The 16,508-nt window shown below is 46.1% G+C and overlaps 1 protein-coding gene across 4 annotated transcripts; it reads right to left on the bottom strand.

Annotated features, from left to right (window-relative positions):
- Positions 1-120: 120 nt before the first annotated feature.
- LOC111982508 (reticulon-2) lies at positions 121-12,108 on the bottom strand. Of its 4 annotated transcripts, XM_024014060.2 has the most exons (10): positions 11,981-12,108; positions 10,833-10,886; positions 9,732-10,253; positions 8,915-9,124; positions 4,558-4,765; positions 3,781-3,919; positions 1,020-1,089; positions 735-781; positions 555-613; positions 121-319 (listed from the first exon to the last, which is right to left on the bottom strand). In XM_024014060.2, the coding sequence occupies exons 1-10, from the start codon at positions 12,009-12,011 to the stop codon at positions 244-246; spliced, it is 1,416 nt and encodes a 471-aa protein (XP_023869828.1). In that variant the 5' UTR covers positions 12,012-12,108; the 3' UTR covers positions 121-243. The 4 variants fall into 4 exon arrangements, with proteins under 4 accessions (XP_023869828.1, XP_023869829.1, XP_023869830.1 ...); XM_024014061.2 differs by lacking the exons at positions 8,915-9,124; positions 9,732-10,253; positions 10,833-10,886; positions 11,981-12,108 and adding an exon at positions 7,143-7,261; XM_024014062.2 differs by lacking the exons at positions 8,915-9,124; positions 9,732-10,253; positions 10,833-10,886; positions 11,981-12,108 and adding an exon at positions 6,772-6,927.
- Positions 12,109-16,508: the final 4,400 nt, after the last annotated feature.

Below are 16,508 nucleotides of genomic sequence, written 5' to 3'. Positions count from 1 at the left end.
ATTCGTTAAAAATCCAAATAACTTCACAAGATCTTATTGTAAAGGGTTTAAACACTGTTTCTCATGCTTGTTCAATGAACCATAAATAATTAATGAACATGCACCTGTGTGACGCACCCCAATCTCAGAAGCTCCGCCTTCTGGAGCTCTGAGAACAGACTGCTGAGTAAGACATCTGAGTGACAGCCTGTAACTCCTCCTCTTCTCTGCCCCTCATCCTCCTCTCCTGTCCGCCATGACTCTTCATTGTGTTTTGGGCTTGGCACCGCCAGGGGTTGTGTCAGCGGCGGGGCCACCACCTTGGGCAATTCTGTGGAGACTGTATTAAAGAGAGGGGTCAATATCACATGATCTCATTTACATTGGTCATTGGACAAAAGGTTATAGGCTTTTTCCATACCCTTTCTCCAATACTGCCAGCCATTACAAATTGACTAAATGTCACAGTGATTCTGAAATCTGTTCAGGGTCTGCAGAGCTGCAATGGAAAACTACAGGAAGGAAAGAGGAATGTTCCATTCTACCGTTGTGCCAAAAGATGGCGCCATACTCACATGTCCTTGACGTTGTCAACGTTTGCCTGAATTCCTGCAAAGAAGCCGTCCACTTTTGCCTGGAACATCAAAAGAGGTATTGGCGAGAAACACACTTCATTTGAACAATTGACAGAAGTACCTTCTTTCATTGAATAAATCAGGAGAGCAGTTGTCACAGCAGCGTGAGTGAGATTTTACCTGGTGCTGCCTGTAGAACAGCGGTAGAGAGAATAGAGCGATCACACCTGGAGAAGAAGACAGGAGGGGAGGAGATGGCATGTGTTAAGCTTTCTATTTGAGTAAATAGCTTCTTCAGACTAACAACATGGCATGCCCTTTCATTCAAATCAAAAGGCTGATGTCAGTCAGCATGCATCAACCAACGGTATCAGTCTCTACAGGACAAATGGCCATCATGATTACTGAATGGCAATTCAATAAAGTTATTCGAATACTGATTCTAACTGTGTCTGTGATTCTCACCCATGATGAGCACAGTAAGGCCATTACACAGGTCTCCCAGGAAGGTCACCAGGTAAATCAGAGCCAGGAGCTGAAAAGAACGGGAGGAAACACATACACAATGCACAATATAAATGTACTCTCTGCAATAAGCATTGCAAATTCCATCAAAATATAAATATATTTAGCGAATGATTTTCTCCATAGCAACTTACAGCCATGCATGCATACATTTGAAGTATGGGTGGCCCCGGGAATTGAACCCACTACCCTGGCGATGCAAGCGCCATGCTCTACCAACTGAGTGGTACAGGACCGCCAAAGACTTAGAATGCATAAGCTTGTAATAAATGTGTTGCAAAGAGTATCTTAAATAACCCCCACCCACACCCTCAAAACCTTTCGTGAACTAACACTCACACTTGACTTTTCCCCCCTCCTTACTAGCTCTGACTTTCCTGATAGCTACTTTATTTAGGAAACATTTACTTACTAGGACTGAGATATGTGGTTGTCCCACCTAGCTATCTTAAAATGAATGCACTAACTGGAAGTCTCTCTGGATAGACGCGTCTGCTAAATGACCCAAATGTAAAATGTCAATGAATGCACGCATCATATGTCAAAATTGCACATGGTCCCTGACAAATGAATGAGTACATATGTCCCAGATCATCTGCCATAACCCTTGGGGAGTTGGTGTAATATAGCTCAGTGGGATGTCACTTAGGGCCCATACCCCCATCCTGAAACGGGACACCCCCCTCTCAGGGAAGACGAATCTCCTCTCGTACCCTGTAACTGGGTTAACAGCCACCTGTGTCCCATGTCACATACCGGCCAGGTCAGGGTTGAGACCAAGGGGCTTTGCGGCTTCTGGGGCTCAGGCTTAAAGGCTACGTGGTACAGTCACACTGGCTCTCACTAACTGTGAGTCACACTAAGTACTCCTGCTGTAAATGTACATTTAACCCTAAAGCATTATGGTGCAAGCCACATGACTGTTGTTGACTCAACGTGCCAATGTTGTCCTTCCACTGTCCCGGTAAACTGGAGAGAAAATGAAGAGGAAGTCTAAAAGGAAGGATTCTAGCAGAAACGTTTTATCATTTGATAACGAATTGAGATTCAGATTAGAATGGAATTTGATTGAATTATTAGTCAAAGTTTGCCGTACGTATTGTATGACTATGACAAGGGAACATGCTTCGTCAATATGTCAGGACTGACCTAGAGTGTAACTGAAATACACACAGAGAAATGTCATACATGTTCTGTATGAAACACATACATAGGAGAGGGAAAGGACGAGAATCTTTGGCATACTGTTAAAAGTAACCTTTGCTTGAGTACTATGTTGATTTAGCCCCCATAAAAAAGGACACCATTGCAACGCTTTGAGAGCTCTCAGGTATACTGGCAAGGGGACGATACAGTTGTACTCCTTTCTTATTGTTACCTTTTCGATGTGACGCATCGTCCCCGATACCAATTCAATAAAATCCCAAAGTTCTACAAACTTGCAATTGCGCTTGCTGCCAGTTTGCTTGCATCACACTCGAATGCGAATAAAAACAAGGGAACGCTTAAAGTTGCGGGACTATATGTACATGATTATCACAATCATATGAACCACAGTGAGTTGTGGGTATGACAGCAGCGGTCTTTGATAGTGGTCTTGTTAGGAAACACAGTCGTCATTTGTCATTTGACGGGCATGACACCGTCGTCATCTCCAGTGAACGGGGAGCCAGGCTGATGCCGGTAGAGAGCAGAAGAAGAGAAAAAGATGGATAGAAAAAGAGGGAGGGAGGGATGTCTGCTCTAAGGAAAGAGAGTCGAGCCCAGACAGCTAGATATAGTAGTTGAAGTAAATCCACAACGACAAGATGGCCTCCTGTAAACAGGGTCATGGACGGGGTTCAAGAGACAAGGAGGAGAAGGGAAGGAGATGAAAAGAGAGAGAGAGAGGCAGAGAGAGAAAGGGCATGTTTTGAGGGACAAAAGGTCTATGCCATTCTGAAGAGCTTCCTTGTGTAAAAAGTTATTTGAACCTTAATAAGGATCGGACCCTTTTCTTAAATTTTCGCCTAAAATGACATACCCAAATCTAACTGCCTGTAGCTCAGGCCCTGAAGCAAGGATATGCATATTATTGGTACCATTTGAAAGGAAACACTTTGAAGTTTGTGGAAATGTGAAAGGAATGTAGGAGAATATAACACAATAGATCTCGTAAAATATCTGGTACAATCATCTTTGAAATGCAAGAGAAAGGCCATAATGTATTATTCCAGCCCAGGTGCAATTTAGATTTTGGACTCTAGATGGCAGCAGTGTATGTGCAAAGATTTAGACTGATCAAATGAACCATTGCATTTCTGTTCAACATTTTGTATCACGACTGCCCAAATGTGCCTAATTTGTTTATTAATAACTTTTCATGTTTTCAAACTGTGCACTCTCCTCAAACAATGGCATGGTATTCTTTCACTGTAAAAGCTACTGTAAATTGGACAGAGCAGTTAGATTAACAAGAATTTAAGCTTTCTGCCAATATCAGATATGTCTATGTCCTGGGATATGTTCTTGTTACTTACAACCTCATGCTCATCGCATTAGCTTGCGTTAGCTCAACCGACCCACCAATCCTGACGAAGTTTTAAGTGAATGAATGAGACTTGAGAGGAGCTCTTGAAGGAGAGCATATAAAAAAGCTACTGCCATATTCTGGCCCTTTCTAGACGAAGATCGACGAGGTCCAACACCTAGGCAGTCTCACCTTGAGAGAGTCGAAGAGGCTTCCAACCAGGAAGAGATTCTTGAGTGAGTTAGCAGCAGAGACGACTGCAACGATGGCCTTCTGCATGTATTGGTCCGCCAGCTCCCCACTGAAACTAATGTCCAGATCCAGATACGCCCTGAGGACAGAAAGAGAGCGGGGTAGAAAAGGACAGTGATAGAGGGGGAGTGATGGAGAAAGAGAGGGAGATAGAGTTCAGGACCAGTGGGAAGGATGATTTCCATCAGTGATTTCCATCAGCACAGATATTCAAATAGAAATGTCCTTTCAGATCATGATGGATGAAGTCTATCAACTAGTTTATCAAACAGCAGTGGTTAACCTAAAAAAATAAATAATTAAAAACACACTGCCGTTTTTTTAAAGACAAGCCCACTGGACTGTGATCCCAGGCAGGATTTATTTTGGGAGGTGAGGGAATCCAGCCAATTAAGAAACTATTCCTGAATTCCACTCCCACTGCATTACTGGAGAAGAGAGGAAACAAACAAGAGTGGAAGGGAGTGGGGGATGAGAGCAAATAGGAGAGGAAAGGCGAGAAGAAATAGGAAAAGAAGAGGGGAGACGAGAGGAAGAAGACAAGAATAAAGGAGAAAAGAGGAAATGTTTTTAAAAGAGCAGAGAAGAGGACTGACAAAGAGAATGGAGAGGAGAGAACATGATTACATTGAGAGAAGAAAACCCCCTCCAGGTTTAATAGGAACACTTCCCCACCCCCATTCTACCCCATCTCATGCCAGGTGGGCAGCCACTCACTTGAAGGGGGGCACTCCGTCTCCCATGTTGAGCACGTGGAGGATTTTATAGTAGAGGCTGACTGAGACGGTGAAGCACAGGGCGCCCAGGGAGATGGTGGAGACGACTGTGATGATGCTGAGCTGGAACAAGGACAGCAAACCCACCACTAGCCCTGTGAATACCATGCCTGTACGCTCTGTGTCCTTCCAGTAGATCAGATCCATCACTGAGGAGAGGAGGAGGAGAGGAGGGGAGAGCAGAGAAGGATAGACGGTAAGAGGGATGGAGAGGGGAATTGACAAGAGGGAGAAAAGGTGGAAAAATAAGAACGTTAGATGCATTGTCTACATGTTCACGTCAAGTATAAACCAATGAGAAACCAATGAGTCAACATGGTCTTCATTGAAGCAGGGTGGGGGAGGGGACAAGCCCATGCATCTGACACTTCCTCTAATTATTTTAGTTGGTTGCTAACGGCAGCAGGGACAGTCAGAGCTGCAAGAGTCTCTCCTCCGCCTATGTGCCTTTTACAAACTCCCCACAGCGTCACCAGCCAGTCAGTCCCTGTTTGTCTCTGACTCTGCAGTGCTCAGTGGGCCAGAAGGCCTTTCAGCTGTGCGGAGGCAGAGCAGAGGGACAGTGATCACCAGGCAGAGAGAAAACACAGAGCAGGGGGAGATGTCAAGTCTAGCCTGGGCTTAATATAGCCTGCGCACTGTATAGATGAGAGGAGAGAGAAGAGGAAAGAAAAGAGGAGAGGAGGGAGCAGGAACCCTGAATTTAAATGTTGCCTCGGAGAGCACCTGCTGACAATCTTCAAGCCCGCTTCCACCCCCTTTCTGCACTCTGTCCGTCTCCCTCGAATAGTCACCCAGCAACTGGAGCCACTGCTACTGGGCCATCTCAGAGCCAAAATGGAGGCTCCCCTGGCCTGATCCCTCCATGGAATATGTAGCAGTAGCTCCCAACCAACAGAGTAATTACAGCCAAAACACTGATAGCACAGTGTAATGAAGCTGAACTCGGAGGTGGTAAACTGTAGTGACAAAGACATATGGTCGTTACTCCATGGCTATCAGTGTATGAGTGAGCCTGGCCCTGGGAATTAGAATAGAGTGCACTGATATACCTGACCAGCAGGAGGACTATGTCTAAACATTACCACACATTATTAATACCCTCAAAGCCTCCAGGACACACACACATCTGCCCATTGTCCCAACAGGTGGAACTACAGTACAGTAGCATACAGCTCTCTGATGTGTTGGCACTTTGCGACATTGGCCAGCACATGGTAACACTGTTAAATGCACAGACTAAGTGCACTAAGAAAAGGAAGACATACCACAGCAAGTTACACTAACTCCGGGAAAAAACAAACCCCTCATGTGACGGTCCAATAGGTTGACTCTATACTAAGCCACGACTATATTGGTTAATGTTAATATAGTGATATAATGAACTCTCTGAGAAATAGTACAGACAATATGAAGTGGGAAGAGGGGAGTCACACACACACACACGCACACACACACACACACACACACACACACACACACACACACACACACACACACACACACACACACACACAGACCAAATTGAAAGCTGTATTTGCCATAATCTTAGAGAAACCTCTCTATCTATGCCGAGTTCAGCATACTCTTACACCATGAGGAAATACAATGCAGCACTCCTCTGACTGAACTAACCAACACAGAGCTGAGCACTGACTGACTGCCTGACTGACTCAATCGTTACTACAACATAATCAAATCACCAGTCAACCAATTCACAGCCTGACCTATTTACCACCACAACCAAAACCACCACCCAGCCATTTTAACACTACGGGGCATGCAGGAAGTCCCAGAGTAGCCCTGTGAAACACCTTGGCTCTGCCAACCCTGCTGCCAACCCTGCTGCCCAAAGAGGTAACCCTGTCAGATGGGGCACAGACCAGCTCATCACACTACTAGCCTCTTACGTACACACAAGTGATTACATATATGGTCCCTACATGCTGTAACAAGCTATAACACAACTCTGGATGGTCCCCACTAAAGCCAGGATGAGCAGGTTTTTAAAGGAGCAAAGAGTTTAAAAAATTTGCCATGGAAAAAATATTGCGGTACTGGTATCGTCAAAACCCTAGTCGCCACCAAAACACTCCTTAGGACACTCTTAACCCGCCTGAAACAATCCCATCAATAAGCAGGCAGACACACACACCTCTGCAAAGTTCAAACGGTCTCAAACACTCCTGGTCGGTGAGTGGTCAAAATCTACCCAAAGACCCTTGGCTGTAGCTGGTCTCCTGACGTTCAGACTCCTCTCCAAAGCCACGGACACTAAATGCACAGCTCTACACTGGACAGACGGGGTCAGTCCCTACATGTGGAAACGCCCCGACGGCTGAGGACGACAGGTACTGTAATTCTATCTGTGCCCTGATCTTGCCGATGTCTGAAACGAGACACTCCTTTGCCCATTCAATAGGTCACCTGCCTCCCCGCCTAGTCAATTCCCTGATAGATCTCAGTGTGCCGACTGACACCGTCTCATAATATCTCCATCTTGTCTCTCTGAGCCCAGGGTCTTACCGTTAATGTTGGCCATTTTGGTTGCTGCTCAGGCGATCCCCCCTTCTCTCTGTTTGTCTCTCTCTCAGTCCCCCTGCTCTCTCCCTGCCACGCTGAGCTGTTTTTGGCCTCCCCTGCCCAGTCAGCAGTACAGAGACTTTTCAGTCCAAAATAATCAGCCCAATAGGGCCCGCCCCCCTCAAGACTCATGTAGACTACAACGTAGATAGACAGACAGACAGATACAGAGATAAGATAGATGCCAAATATATTCACTTATTCACACATGTAGTACATGCATATACTGTATATTGACCTGAGACAGAGACAAACCTTGAGACACACACACACACACGTTGGCATACACATAGATAGCCATAGTGGATAACATAGAGACGCAAAGAGACATAACCACAGACAACGATGACACACAAGCCCATTCAGAGAAAAAACACTCACACAGAGAGGGAAACGGACATGGACACAGACGGAGAATTACATAACACACCTATGTAAGCAGAGACAGGACAGACAACAGCTCACAAAAGGAGCAGGTATAGAAGTAAAAACACATTATTGTGAGATACAGACAGTACCGTCCTACCAGTAGGTACCTACTCTTAGAAAAAAGGGTCCCAAAAGGGTTCTTCGGCTGTCCCCATATGAGAACCCTTTTTGGTTCCAGGTAGAACCCCTTTAGGTTCCACGCAGAACCCTCTGTGGAAATGGTTCTACGTGGAACCCAAACGGGTTCTACATGGAACAAAAAAGGCTTCTTCAAAGGGATATCCTATTATGACAGCAAAATAACCCTTTTAGGTTCTAGATGGCATGTTTGCTCAAATAACCTCATATATATTCAGATATGCATAGCGGTAGTCTAACCTGTAACCAGCTAGTCTAACCTCACGATAAACACGAGGAGTCAAATGTGTTCTGACTCATTCAGCCCCATTCTGATACAGAAACCAGATGGTTTGCTTTACATGACATCTAGAAACCCTTAAAGCCTGTCAACAGCTTGACCAGCCATTAATCACCCAGGGTCAGTGTGAGGGGGGTGGACAGTACAGTACACCCAGTCCACCCAGCCGCCGGGCCAGCCACCCCCCAGTTCACCCACTATAATAAGAATGGAGGATATGGCGGAGGTCCATATTGAATGGCATCCCCCTTGAAGAGTCATCCATATCGACCATGGAGGCCAGAGAAGATAGATTTAATTTCTCACACTTGGTCAATTTCTCCCCCCCCCCCTCTTTCCTTCACTGCCCTGTCTCACATTCTCTTTATCATGTGTACAGTGATCCAAGGGATACGGAAAGATGAGGGTGTCAGCGTGTATGTCCGAGCAGACACACACAGACAGAGCAGGAATGATTTTTGGTGGAATTAGCCCATTACCCCTTGGAATCCCAAGGGAATTTTGCCATGGAGACACACAGCTAAATATATTCCAGGGTCTATGTTACTCAGGCACTGAGAGGGAAATGTGTATCGTCTTTATTTTCATTATTGTTCGAAAAGGATTGATTGAGGAAGGCTTTGTGCTCTCAGCAACATATCAAGGACAGAAATGAGAGGGAGGTAACAGGGTGGTGGTGATTGTCTTCCGACAGATGGCGTCATTCTAACACGACCGCGTTGCCATGACCTATCAGTGCAGACGCACTATCTAAGATAATGTCGTAGAAGTCAAATAGAATGATTCGGGCAAGGGGATGGTAGATGCAAAGGTAGTTCCAAGATAGGAAAGTCACATAAAAATAGGTAAGATGTGCTACGAACGTTACCTGCTATGTGGGTGCATATCGTAGGGCCTGATAGGTTGAGCACTGAAAACCACTGTTCGCTAACCAGCTCTTCCTGAGTGTTTCGACCAATGGAGGTGGAGGAAGTGGATGACACGTCATCGGTGAGGCCGCCTCTTGGTCGCACAGCCGTGAGCAGTGGGACGGTGGCTTCCGTGGTTACGAGGGACTCAGGCTCAGGGGGCGGTGATGCTGCCGAGAAACAGGACACAAGGTAATTGTGACGATGTCATCGCCCTGCATCAAGTTAGTCTACAGGCAGGTCGCATTAGATCAACTGGAAATGTAATTCATCTGACGACGTCATTATTTACCTGAGCCTCACCTACCTTACAATGAGCAGTGATTTAGAAATCTTATTAACAAAAGTGCTCATCCTGATCCTAAACAACAGGAGAGAGCATGCTGTCCACGGAGTCTAAAGCACAGTGGTGTCTGACTTCATCTGTGGTCGCACGCATGCACACGCACACACACACACACACACACACACACACACACACACACACACACAGAGGCAGTATTAGCTCAACTCGGTTGTGTTGTGCATAAGCCTGTCACAGTTATGTACTATCAAATGGGACACACTTCCCATTTTCAAACATGGAGGTTACACCCATTTACCCTGGAGCAATATGCTTGCCCACAGTGGGATTTCAGGGTCTAGAAAGCCTGAAAAGATGCAGTAGCTTCTGCTTTTATCTGTAGCTCCATGCAGGTATATATATCTACCCTGATCCCATCTACCCACTCATCTAGATAGCCCCACCCCTTCCCCACTGCCCCATAGTGGGCTCACCCTGGTGGCTGTCAGAGGGACTGTAGTGCTGGGGCTCCAGGGGCTCTGTCTCCTCTCTCTGGGTCTCTGTGTCCCTCTCTTGAGGTTCAATCTCAGTATCTAGGAGAGAATCCTGGACTGTCACAGTCTGTCTGTGGACGTCCCTTTCCCTTTCCTCCCTCTCCCTCTCCTCCTCATCCTCTAGGGTGAGGAAGGTGTGGGGGTCCCACTCCACGTCGGGGGAGTCCAGGGGGAGGATCGATTCCACGGTGTCGGTGCGGATCAGAGAGGTGCGGCCTCCCCTGGCCCCKCCCCTCCGCCGGCTCCCTGATGATGAGTCACGATGATGTCGTGAGGCTCCGCCTGCCTCTGCCTCGGCGATGGCGATGTAGGAGAAGGTGGGCTCGAAGGAGTTCTGTCTCGGGGTCCCCCAAATGGAGGGGGATGAAGCTCCACCGTCATCATCCTCCGGGCTCCCGTCTTCTTCGTCAGACCACTCCCTGGCCGTATGCAGGTCGTACAGCTCAGACTCCTCATTCCCACCTGGAGAGAACAGGCATAGGAAAAGCCTTAAAGTCAACCTATATTGATTTAAGTATTTTTATATTTGTTATTCTGTCCTGTGTCAATGTTATATGTTGAAAGTTGTGTAGGCTTTCATTACAGAAAACCTATACATTTAGCTATAAACTACAGCGAAAACTTTCATCCTAGGAGAAAGCAATATAAGTACACAACATTATTCCATAAACATATCACATGTTCTGTGACGTTAATGTCTACGGAGGAGCCGTTTGACGTTGCTTTCTCGTCTGCATGTCCTCTGATGTTTTTGAGCGCTGAGTTGAAAGCCCAATGAAGCACAACGTGCTTTGCCTGAATGAAAGGGCAACATCCAAAAGGTGCAAAACACTTTTGGTGGGAGTAATCTTTCCAGATCTCATTATTCCGAAAGGCTACAAAAGCATTCAAGCAAACAAATGGACACAATCAACTTCAGGTTAGACCTGTAGACATGTCATAGTATGATTTTTTCAAATTATGATTCTCACATACAAAGTCCAATCATTCACATTGTCCATTTCTAAACCTGTACCGTATGTATGCATTGTGTGATGTTACCTTCAGTGCAGGGAGGCGTTGAATCAGGTGTGGAGGAGACAGAACCATATTCCTCTGTAAGAAAAATAACAAGATTAATCAGAGACATGTCTATTAACATTGGCTAGGGAACCTATCATAACCACAGTTGTGAAATGTACAGTACAAARCAGACAATTTGTATCTTAAAAAAACAACTGATTAAGGACTGCCGTTTGGCCATTCTATGTGAAACTGGAGACACTTCTATACCGTCTATGTCTACAACTCCTCTCTTCCTTCTATTTCTACGTCTGCAACTTTTAGCCAAGGCCTATTTGCATGTAAGGCTAGAGAGCAGACACTATCAAGATAAGTTTTCCTCACAATATAAAACATTGTATCACTTTCAAAAGCATTAGACTGTGCACAAAAGCATTCCCACACATAGCCTATTCTCAGACAGATTACGTGCTTCCAATCATGTAAATGCGTTTCAATAGTGTCTCAATACATTGAGATGAGATTGAGAGAATAAATAAAATGGTTGCATTTGTATTTTCTTTAGGAGAATCCATAGCTTGAATCCAGGCATTTGAGTAGCCTTTTTCTAAGCCATTACCCAGTCTTTAAAAGCAATTTCATTGGTGTTTGTATACGTTACGCTAACAGCTAACTATGTTCCCTCTCCTACAGTACAGATCAGCTCTGGCAGAGCAGGCATGGGGGAGGCCTTAACTGCATTAGCTAGCCTGCCACCTCAGATCATCCGATATATCAAGCAGCTGGTAACTGTGAAAGAAGCCCTGGCTAAAATGAAAACACCTGCACACACACACACACACACACACACACACACACACACACACACACACACACACACACACACACACACACACACATATATATATATATAACCGGTGCTCGGTCAATGAAAACACACACACACAGCCTACACATCCTGAGAACACACACACACATCTGCAATAGGTCTCTACAAAGGAAAAGAAAAAGGTGCGTCTGCCACAACACTGCATCAATCCATCCGTTAAACCATGTGTTTATCAAGGGAGGGAGCGAGAGAAGGAGAGGGAGATCGATGGCCACGCATATGGCTATTACAGATGCTGTACAGATATATGGGGATGCGAAAGACAGACAGACAGACAGACAAAAGCCGACACACTCACTGCAGTGGGAGAATCCTAGAACCTGGCCCATGCTCCATCAAGGCACCGCTGGGCCCATCCAGTCTGGAAGCCCCCCTCTCTTCCTCTGGATCTCTTGCTCTCTCTCTCTCTCTCTCTCTCCCTCCCTCCCTTCCTTGTTCCACCGATGCATCACTGCTGTTTCTCTCTCTGGCTCTCCCTCTATGCACCCTCCCCTTCCTTCTCTGGCTCACGGCCCCTCCCTACCTCCTTCTCCTGCTCTCTCTTTTCCCCTCCCTCCCTCTCCTGCTCTCACATCACTATGACGGCAGGGGAGCAGCACAGGCAGGGCAGAGCCAGAGAAAGAGTGTGTGTGTGTGTGGTGTGTGTGTGTGTGTGTGTGTGTGTGTGTGTGTGTGTGTGTGTGTGTGTGTGTGTGTGTGTGTGTGTGTGTGTGTGTGTGTGTGTGTGCATACGTGAGCGTGAGTGTTTCCCTCCTTCCATTCATGACTAATCATTAATGTGTGCATCCAGCCGAGTGGAGTATATCTCTGTCTGCATTTTACGGGGCTTTGTATTTTTTATTTGTATTTTGTATTTATTAGGGATCCCCTTCCTGGGGTCCAAGATGATTGGTAGTGGTAGTGATAGTGGGCATGGCCTTGTTGCATACACATGACAAAGGGAAACATAGAGCTCATTACAAATACATATCCTTTTGCACCCTCCCACACACAGACAGACATACTGTATGTCTTACTGGGTGTTTTGAATACCCACCATGTGTGAGACTGCTAGGTAAAGCAGAAGGGTGCATTTGTCGATCGCCTGGCGGCAGTAAGCAGCCGTAGCAGCAGCAGCAGCACATGCTATAACCCAGCTCGTTATAGCCCTGGTGTGCTGCCTGAAGCTACTTCTGCAAATGAGTAGTCACATGATGTGTCAGCTAAATCATCCTGCTCATGTACATCACTGACTGTTCAGACTTGGACAACATATAAGGGGGAAATTGCACGAAATATAGACATTTTCTCCATTCAAAAAACACACATTTAATGAGGCTATAAAGTGCACTTTCTGGCGGGTGCAATACACTGAGTGTACCACACATTGTGTCAGCACCTTCCTAATATTGAGTTGTACCCTCTTTTGTCCTCAGCACAGACTCAATTCGTCAGGGTATGGACTACAAGGTGTTGAAAGCGTTCCACAGGGATGCTGGCCTATGTCGACTCCAAAGCTGCCCACAGTTGTGTCAAGTTGGCTGGATGTCCTGTAGGTGGTGGACCATTCTTGATACACACAGGGAAACTGTTGAGCGTGAAAAACCCAGCAGTATTGCATATCTTAACACACTCAAACCGGTGCGCCTGGCACCTACCTATACCCCGTTCAAAAGCACTGAAATATTTTGTCTTGCCCATTCACCCTCTGAATGGTACACATACACAATCCATGTCTCAATTGTCTCAAGGCTTAAAAATCTTTCTTTAACCTGTCTCCTCCCTTTCATCTACAAAAGGAAACCCAGCCTTGAGCTGCCCAGTGACGCGAGCCTACCAGACGGGCTAAATGCTTTCATGCTCGCTTCGAGGCAAGCAACACTGAAGCATGCATGAGAGCACCAGCTGTTTCCGGACGACGTGTGTGATCACGCTCTCCGTAGCCAATGTCAGCAAGACCTTTTAACAGGTCAACATTCACAAGGCCGCAGGGCCAAACGGATTACCAGGACGTGTACTCCGAGCATACGCGGACCAACTAGCAAGTGTCTTCACTGACATTTTCAACCTCTCCCTGACCGAGTCTGTAATACCTACATGTTTCAAGCAGACCACCACAGTCCCTGTGCCCAAGAAGGTGAAGGTAACCTGCCTAAATGAAGAGCCATGAAGTGCTTTGAAAGGTTGGTTATGGCTCACATCAACACCATCATCCCAGAAACCCTAGATCCACTCCAATTCCCATACCGCCCCACACATGACACAACCTTAATCGCATTCCACACTGCCCTTTCCCACCTGGACAAAAGGAACACCTATGTGAGAATGCTATTCATTGACTACAGCTCAGCGTTCAACACCATAGTGCCCACGAAGCTCATTACTAAGCTAAGGACCCTGGAACTAAACACCTCCCTCTGAAACTGGATCCTGGACTTCCTGATGGGCCGCCCCCAGGTGGTAAGGGTAGGCAACAACACATCTGCCAAGCTGATCCTCAACACGCGGGCCCCTCAGGGGTGCGTGCTTAGTCCCCTCCTGTACTCCCTGTTCACCCACGACTGCGGGGCCAAGCACAAGTCCAACACCATCATTAAGTTTGCTGACGACACAACGGTGGAAGGCCTCACTGACAACGATTAGACAGCCTATAGGGAGGAGGTCAGAGACCTGGCAGTGGCAAAAGAGCAAGACAAAAGAGATGATCATGGACTGCAGGAAAAGGAGGGCATTCACATGACATTCACATCGATGGGGCTGTAATGGAGTGGGTCGAGAGTTTCAAGTTCCTTGGTGTCCACATCACCAACAAATTATCATATCAAACACACCAAGAAAGTCGTGAAGAGGGCACGACAATGCCTTTTCCCCCTCAGGAGAAAAGATTTGGCATGGGTCCCCAGATCCTCAAAAAGTTCTACAGCTGCACTATCGAGAGCATCCTGACCGGTTGTATCACTGCCTGGTATGGCAACTGCTTGGCATCCAACCGTAAGGCGCTACAGAGGGTAGTGCGTACGGCCCAGTACATCACTGGGGCAAAGCTTCCTGCCATCCAGGACCTATATACTACATGGTGTCAGAGGAAGGCCAAAAAATGGTCAAAGACTTCAGTCACCCAAGTCATAGACTGTTCTCTCTGCTACCGCACGGCAAGCGGTACCAGAGCGCCAAGTCTAGGTCCAAAAGGCTCCTTAGCAGCTTCTACCCCCAAGCCATAAGACTGCTGAACAATTAATCAAATGGCCACCCGGGCTATTTGCATTTCTTCTGTAACTTTCTCACTCATCATTATTCACAATAAATTCACAATTATCCACATTAATGTAGAAGTGTTCAGAAACATCTTCTCTTCTTATTTACAATAAGTGACTCCAAAATGACACAATACATTATTCACCATTCAGTTCCTATTGGGCAAAACATAATCCGTGTCACGTGTGCTCCCTCTCCGGCCTCTAGGTCACCAGGCTGCTCGTTAGGGAGCACACCTGTCACCACCGGTACGCGCATAATGTCACTCACCTGGACTCCATCACCTCCTTGATTACCTGCCCTTTATATGTCACTCCCTTTGGTTTCTTCCCCAGTCGCCATTGTTCCTGTTTCATGTCGGTGCGCTGTTTGTGTTTCTGGTTTTGTTCATTTATTTCTTAAACGTATTCACTCCCTGAACTTGCTTCCCGACTCTCAGCGTACATCGGTACAATCCGAAACACAACCAAAACAAACTGTAAATACATCCAACAAGTTTTTAGAGCCACAAGTCACAATGAACCACAAGTCACATGCAAAGAATATGGGACCAAACACTAACGTTTCGACTACTTTAATATACAAGTGAATTTGTGTAAAAAACACGTCTTCAAATGGGGGGAATATATACATAAAGTGCATTCATTTCTAAATGGTAAAACACATATGAGAAATACCCTCAAATAAAAGGTGACATTCTGTACTGTCACCTCATCTGAAACATTTGATCTCCAGTCCAAAACGTGGGAGTATAGAGCCAAATGTACACATTTTAGCTTCACTGTCCAAATAAATACAGAGGCGAGTGCATGTGTGTTACTTACTCATTCACTTCTGTATCTGACCACCATATAGCGGGTCCCATTCCCAACCTGAACACACAACTCGACCTATAACGGGCTCTATAGATCAGCGTGATCAGCTCCCAACTTCATGTATACACAACTTTAAATCCAGTAATCTACTAGACCACGCCAGAACGACTGCATCCAAAATAGGACAGAAGCTGCAAATACACACCAGGTAATTGTCTTAAGAGAAACAGCAGAGGTGGAAGGGGAATGCCTACACTTATACGATAGCTAGGGGCCCGGATCACACCTGTTGAGTGAGGATTTCCCTCATGCTTCAGTTATATCAGTAATGAGGTGAACTGACTTGTGTTAAACTGGTTGAACTGTTAAACTGGTTTAATCATGACACACCTGGATAATAATCTGGGTCCTCCGTATCAGATGAGTGTGTGTGTGTTGTGTGTGTGGCATCGTGTTAAAGAGAAGGAGAGAAAAGGAGAAAGAGAGTGGTGGACTATATTCAGTGAATAAATTGCTGACAGTTCTGAAAATAAACTGCGGGGATTCAGTTACAGAGAGTTGGAGAGCTCATTCTATCTGTCCACCGTGGCTGCTATGAAACGCTGACAGGCTCATCATCCATACTGTACATTCGGTCATGCAGTGCTAATCTAAGATCCCTCGCAGGTTGGAGATTATCTAGTAGAGTAGAGTAGAGAAAGAGAGAGAGAGAGAGAGAGAGAGAGAGAGAGAGAGAGATATTTAGGCCAATAGCATCACAGGGCAAACACTGGCCAG

This window comes from Salvelinus sp. IW2-2015, linkage group LG22 (assembly GCF_002910315.2).
Source record: "Salvelinus sp. IW2-2015 linkage group LG22, ASM291031v2, whole genome shotgun sequence".
In the NCBI taxonomy this organism is placed as follows: Eukaryota; Metazoa; Chordata; class Actinopteri; order Salmoniformes; family Salmonidae; genus Salvelinus; species Salvelinus sp. IW2-2015.
This window is presented reverse-complemented; position numbering and strand designations above follow the sequence as displayed.